The 3,553-nt window shown below is 52.8% G+C and overlaps 1 protein-coding gene across 1 annotated transcript in view; it reads left to right on the forward strand.

Annotated features, from left to right (window-relative positions):
• Positions 1-2,253: 2,253 nt before the first annotated feature.
• The window catches only part of LOC103770817 (dynamin-binding protein-like), a gene marked incomplete at its 3' end in the record, with an annotated part of 9,253 nt that continues 7,953 nt past the window's right edge, over positions 2,254-3,553 (forward strand). The window contains exon 1 of the mRNA XM_008938094.1: positions 2,254-2,398. Coding sequence (XP_008936342.1) covers positions 2,254-2,398 — 145 coding nt within the window. The remainder of the gene's footprint in view (positions 2,399-3,553) is intronic.

Below are 3,553 nucleotides of genomic sequence, written 5' to 3' on the forward strand. Positions count from 1 at the left end.
CTTTGTGCAGCGCAGCGGTGAAGTTCACATAGCCTGAATGTGGCAGGGATTCCTAGGACCTTGAGCTGAGGGGGCAGCCTGTCTGCGGGGTGCAGGGCAGCCCCAGCTGCCTGCCAGGGGCTGCTGCTCTCCTGTTCCCCACAGAGCCTCCAGCGGCATGCCCCAGCCACCCCACCTCCAAGAGCGCTACGCTCCTTCCTTGTCTTTAGTGTTTCTGAGCTAATTGATGGCTCTTCCATCTTTTTCCCCGCTCCACATGGTCATGTTTTTAATACTGTTACTCCTTCTGCCTCAGTAGGTTCCTGCTACCCTGAACTGCAGCTCTTTGTGCTCCTGATTCACTCCAGTCCATTCATCTCTTTTTAGTGGCAAAGTGCTGTCGGCTGCTGGATATTTGGCTCTTTGTTTGTACAGCCAGCATAATGCTGGTGACAAAGGGACAGCCTGTGCCCCAAGGAGCCCACGTGCTACAGGGAAGGCAGCGGAGAGCAATAGGAGAGACAGACTGGACAGCAGAGTTGAGCGTGGCCGGGGGCTGGGGCGCAGCGTGCTGGCTGCAGCAGGGGCACGACTGGGCGTTGGGAAGGACGTGCTGAGGAAGCCGATCCTGCCGAGTACAAACCCACTTTGTTCCCAGTAGGTGAGTTGGACTGGATAAACAGAGCGGTCCCGTCAGTGGAAAGCCTTTCCCTGCCTGGATCCCCCACTGGCACAGTCCCTGGAAGTTGGCTGCACCTCGTCAGCAGGGATGTTTTTCTCCTCTCTGTGACAGCTTTCCCTCTTCCTGACTCTCTGGGGCTCAGGTGGGCTGTGCACGGCTGTGTGGAGAAACTGGGGCCCTGAGGGCTCCGTGTGTTCGCTGTGGGTGGATGATGTGTGTCATCACCATGCTCTTTCTGCTGTTAACTGGGTGGGACAGTTCGACAAGCTGTGCAGAGTATGAGACGGGCATTGGCTGGCTGGGCGGTGCTTGGAGGTTGACTGTTCACCCTGCACGTAGAGGCAATTTGGGAGGGGAGGAGGTTGGGTCTCATTGCAGGGAAGTCGTGTCTGATGAGACAGAACAGGCACGTTGTTTGTGTTGTGGGAGGACAGTAGCTTGTATCAGGGGGGCTGGTGGGGAGGATGCTGATGTCCTGCCCATAATTGCAGTGGGACAGGAGGACGAAGGGAAGCATTCACCAGTATGAGGTGCAGACACTGAGGAATAATCATAAGGTTCCTGGTTGTCTTGGATGGATGCACCTTTCTGTTCCCCTCCCGAGGGATCTGGGAAGAGAGAAAGGAGCAGCTGAAGCTGCAGGACTCCTGCTGCCTTGGTGCAGTGCATTACCTTGATGGCGAAGCTGCTTGTTATAAAGCAAAGATGATACGGAAGAATATCCGGGCTCAGCAGGCACTTCCAGAGGAAGGGGGAATCTGGGGCATAGGCCTTGATGAGGACATCTTTGACTGCTGTCAGGTCCTCTGCCAGGGGGAATTTCAGCCTTGGCTCCCAGAGCCTTGGACAGGGTCTGCATCTTCATCTCAGCCTAGCTTCTGCCAAGATGAGGCCTCCCAGGGGATGGCTGAGCCTGGCACCTCGAAGGCAGAAGGGGCATTTCCAGCCAGGTCTGAGAATGCCTAGGCTGGGTGAGTTCAGGCGAGGGCACTGATGGGGAAGAGGATGGTGGGGTGAGCTTGCCTGAGTGGACTTTGTTCCTTTTCTTTTGCTGGGCAGAAGTTTGACACTGCTCCAGCACACAGTTCCTGGGGCCCTGAGCGGTGGCATGGGGAGGGGGATGCCTGTGCTCATGCTACCAGAGCAAACGTGGTGGGACCATGCAAGTGAGTGGTGTTGTCTGCCCTCACAGCCCTGGCAGGCTCAGGGCCCTGCCCTGTGTGTCAGGGAAGCACTGAGCTTCCTCTCCAACTCTTGCTTCCTTTCTGACAGGAATTCACTTCCAATTTTCTTGCTACTTCTACCCTCACTGCAGCACAAACACACGTCCCCACAGACATAGCCAGAGGGGCTGGACAAGGCAGGTTAGACCATGGGGGCTGCATTGCTGGAGACCCTTGGCTCTTGCTTCACGTGGTGAAGGGTTTCAGGGAGCTTAGGATAGGACCACCTCCTGCTGTTCTTGCCTCTTGTACTCAGGAAGAGTTTTACTTTCTGAGCTTATATGTCATATTTTCAGGTGTTTCTGGCTGCTAACAAACTTTCTGCTGTGTCTCAGACTTAGGTACTTATCTGCCTTCAGACCCCTCACAATGGAGGCTGGCTCTGTGGTACGAGCAGTCTTTGATTTCTGTCCCAGCGTCTCTGAGGAGCTGCCCCTCTTCGTGGGAGATGTCATCGAGGTGCTGGCCGTGGTGGATGAATTCTGGCTCCTTGGCAAGAAGGAAGGTGTCACAGGTAAGAGTTGGTAAGAGCTATAAATGCCTGCCCTGGATCTGTAGACATTCCAACTAACCATCCACCCTGTGTGTGGCCAGCGCTGGTCAGGATCAGATATATTTTACTAAATCATTCACAGGACTTTGCTTGGGACTGAGGATGCTCGTTCTCTGTCACTGGTCTCCTGCCAGCTTTGTGTCAACTATTCAGATGGCTCATTTATTTTTTGAGATAGATTACTGGAGTGTCAGTTCTCAAGGAGATGAGAGCTTCACAATACCAAGTGCTCCATCCTCTGTGGCAGGACAGCCCATTTCCTGCCTAGTTTATGCACTGGCCTGCTGTAGCAGCAGAAGGGGAGAGAGGAAACAGATGCACTGGGAATGGAAATGTATCCACAACAAGTGACCTCATCAGGTCAAGTCAGTGGGAGATGCAGTGACAGAGTCCATGTGTCCCTCTGAGCCTTCGGACTCAGCCCCACTTCCTCCCTTCCATTTTAAAGCATTTTCCTGCACAAGCTGCCATCAATACTGGGGTGCCTGAAGTAGTGTGCTAGCCTCCTAAGCTTTTGGAGGGATGTGAGAAAATTCTGAAACAGCAAAATGCTCTTAGTGAAATGCTAAAAGTCTTGTAGTCCCTCTTTAAGCAGCTCTTTCTCATCTTAATACTGATGTTGAGCGGGTGCGCGAGCTCTCCGGGAGGGGAAAATGAGGCCACCTTGAAGCATAAGCCTGACTCTGTCTTCAGCATGAGGATGGGATTGGAGTTTCATCCCTGGCTGTGGAGATGGAGCTGCTAGTGCAGCAACAGTCTGGGCTCTGCTAACACCCATGAGCTTCCTTCTGATTAAAACAAAGATGGACACAAGCAAAGGTGGAGAGGAGGACTTCTCTCCTGTGCTCCATGTAGCTGATAAACGGCACTGAATGAACACGTGCCTGATCCTGCTGCTGCTGCTGAACTCACTGGGCACGGATGACTTCTGCAGAAATCACCATCTACTTCACCACAGTTTTGTCTTCCAGCATAACTGATGTACTTGTTCTCAAAAAGATGAAGCTATTAAGGAGTAATAAGCAGATACGTGTCATAGCTCAAAGATAAGGTAACACTGAAGTCAAACCAAATGGTTTTTAATGACCTTTAACTCAAAACCCAGTTGCATTCCTG

This window comes from Merops nubicus, unplaced genomic scaffold, assembly GCF_000691845.1.
Source record: "Merops nubicus isolate BGI_N331 unplaced genomic scaffold, ASM69184v1 scaffold45593, whole genome shotgun sequence".
Lineage (NCBI taxonomy): Eukaryota > Metazoa > Chordata > Aves > Coraciiformes > Meropidae > Merops > Merops nubicus.